A 2500-nucleotide genomic window follows, 5' to 3' on the forward strand; every position below is an offset into this window, starting at 1 on the left:
AGATGGGTGGTGTGGGGCAGGGCAAGCCACAGGACAGTGTGGTGGAGATGGGTGGTGTTCGGCAGGCCTGACCCACCTGTCTGGGACAGCACCTCCTGCACGATCTGTGTGGCTGACACCCCCCGGCTCTGTGCCGCCTTGCCCAGCAGGGGGCCTTCGTTTTCCAGGAAACTCCTGTCACACAATCCATACAGTCAGTCACCGCTAAACCAAACCGTATTATTATTATCATTATTACGAGCATTTATGCCTAATGTAAATATCAAAAAGGAAAAATTGAACATAAGATACCAAACATCATTAAAAATTATTCATTCACCCCCCCACCTCCACCCCCACACACCCACGATACACACAAGTACAAGCACACACACACACACACACACACACAAGTCACAGCACACAATCGTAAATAGTACACAATCAAAAATACTACTGACAAATTCTGAAACTATCAAAACTCACTCAAAATAGGCACAGCTGCTTTTTTTTTTTTTTTTTTTTTTAATATTCAGCCCTCAAAGGCAACAACAACAAAAAAAGACTTATAAACAAGAACAAAAACAACATCCCAAAACACCTACCCCACCCCCCATGCCTCCCCACCCCCCCAGTCCCCCCCCAAAAAACAAAAATAAACATAGTCAAACACATACACACATGCATACAAAAGTAAAATGAAAACATGCACATATCTTATTAATGCTCAGACACAATTCATATTGGTAAGGAGAGAGCTGAAAAAAGAAAAAGTGCTGTCTTGTGCTGATGAATAAGGCTTTTCAGCTTCAGTCTGGAGAAGACTCTGTGGGTATACCTTCACAGGTTATGGTTGTGAAAGTAAGCGATGCAAATGAGTGGCTGGACATCTGATGAAAAAGTTACCCCTACATTGCGGTGGGAAGTGAAAGGCTGAACAATGATGTTGGCATGAATGGAGTGGTGGCCTAGAGATAATGCATCCGCCTAGGAAGTGAGAGAATGCCATAGTCGCCAGTATTTTCTCCCCCTCCACTAGACCTTGAGTGGTGGTCTGGAAGCTAGTCATTCAGATGAGATGATAAACTGAGGTCCAGTGTGCAGTATGCACTTAGCGCACATCAAAGAACCCATGGCAACAAAAGGGTTGTTCCTGGCAAAATTCTGTAGAAAAATCCACTACGATTCAATAACAAATAAAATTGCAGGCAGGAAAAAATACAAAAAAAATGGGAGGCACTCTCAGTGTAGCAACATGCTCTGCTTGGGGAGAGCAGCCTGGATTTCACAAAGAGAAATGTGTTGTGACAAAAAGAGTAATACAATACAATACAATACAATACAACAAAATACAACAGGCAGACAGTGACTCACAGGTCGGGTGCCTTCCAGGTCAGGCCCAGCTGCTGTTCATGGATGACACGGTCAGCGGACATGATGTCGCCCGTCAGCGTCTTACACTCCTCCTCATTCATGCACCATATGTCATGGAACTTCTTGGCGTCCGTGGCCATAAAGTGCCTGCAACAGTCCGTTTATTTGATAGGGTAGACTGTATGTCATACATACTAAACCTTTGATTCTTTACTCAATGCACAGGATTTGATGATTATTGCTTTTGTTATTGTTTCAAATAGGAAGTTTGATCTTCTGCAAACTGTCTTTTATCATACTTTAAAAAAAATGAAAGAATGAACAAACAAAGAAGAAAACCCTGTTCAAAACTCACTTAAAATTTCTCCATGACACACACACACACACACACACACACACACTCAACCACATACACAACCTGACACACCTAACCAACGAATCTTGTTGATCACACACACACACACACTCAATTACACACCCAACAAACAAACACTCTCTCTCTCTCTCTCTCTCTCAACTACACACCCAACTAACGAACCAAGTTGATCACATGCAAGACTCACTTGGACTTTTTCTGCAGATCCCTGAACTGTTCAGTGATGCGTTTGTAGTCTTCACTCAGCTGTGTGTTCTCGTCCCTGAAACAGCACACCAGGACACAGGTACACCAGCCTCACAAACATCGCCCCAGCAACAACACACATCTTTCATTTAAACTTTGAGTTGAGTCAATCTTACAGGTTATGTTAACAGTGCATTACAGACATTGTGTATACATCACATCCCTAAAACGACACCTGTCCGTCCTGGAAATCGACACCCTGTTTTATTTCCACTCATCTAATCCTGAATTGGATTATCTGCATGTTCCTTTGTGTATGGAGAGTAGCACACAATTTTGTATACATCCATATACCTAGGGCAATGTGGAAATATGCCTTTAGGATTGCATGGATTTGGGCAAGTATGCATACATCTGTGTGCATACACACACACATACATTTTCACAAACACACACATACGTGTGTAAACAAAGAAATACATGTACACACAAATACATATATACATATATATATATTTATCTTTTTTATTTTTTTTTATTTTTAAAAACAAACTCATAATCTATTTTATCTATTAAAATGAATAT

General features: G+C 41.3%; 1 protein-coding gene across 1 annotated transcript in view; it reads right to left on the minus strand.

The window, feature by feature from the left end:
- LOC143291159 (dynein regulatory complex protein 1-like) overlaps positions 1-2500 on the minus strand; it is a 30016-nt gene that overhangs the window by 14085 nt on the left and 13431 nt on the right. The window contains exons 10-12 of the mRNA XM_076600848.1: positions 1917-1991; positions 1354-1500; positions 77-174 (exon numbers count right to left, since the gene is read on the minus strand). Coding sequence (XP_076456963.1) covers positions 77-174; positions 1354-1500; positions 1917-1991 — 320 coding nt within the window. The remainder of the gene's footprint in view (positions 1-76; positions 175-1353; positions 1501-1916; positions 1992-2500) is intronic.

The sequence above is a fragment of the Babylonia areolata genome, chromosome 16 (genome assembly GCF_041734735.1).
Source record: "Babylonia areolata isolate BAREFJ2019XMU chromosome 16, ASM4173473v1, whole genome shotgun sequence".
Lineage (NCBI taxonomy): Eukaryota > Metazoa > Mollusca > Gastropoda > Neogastropoda > Buccinidae > Babylonia > Babylonia areolata.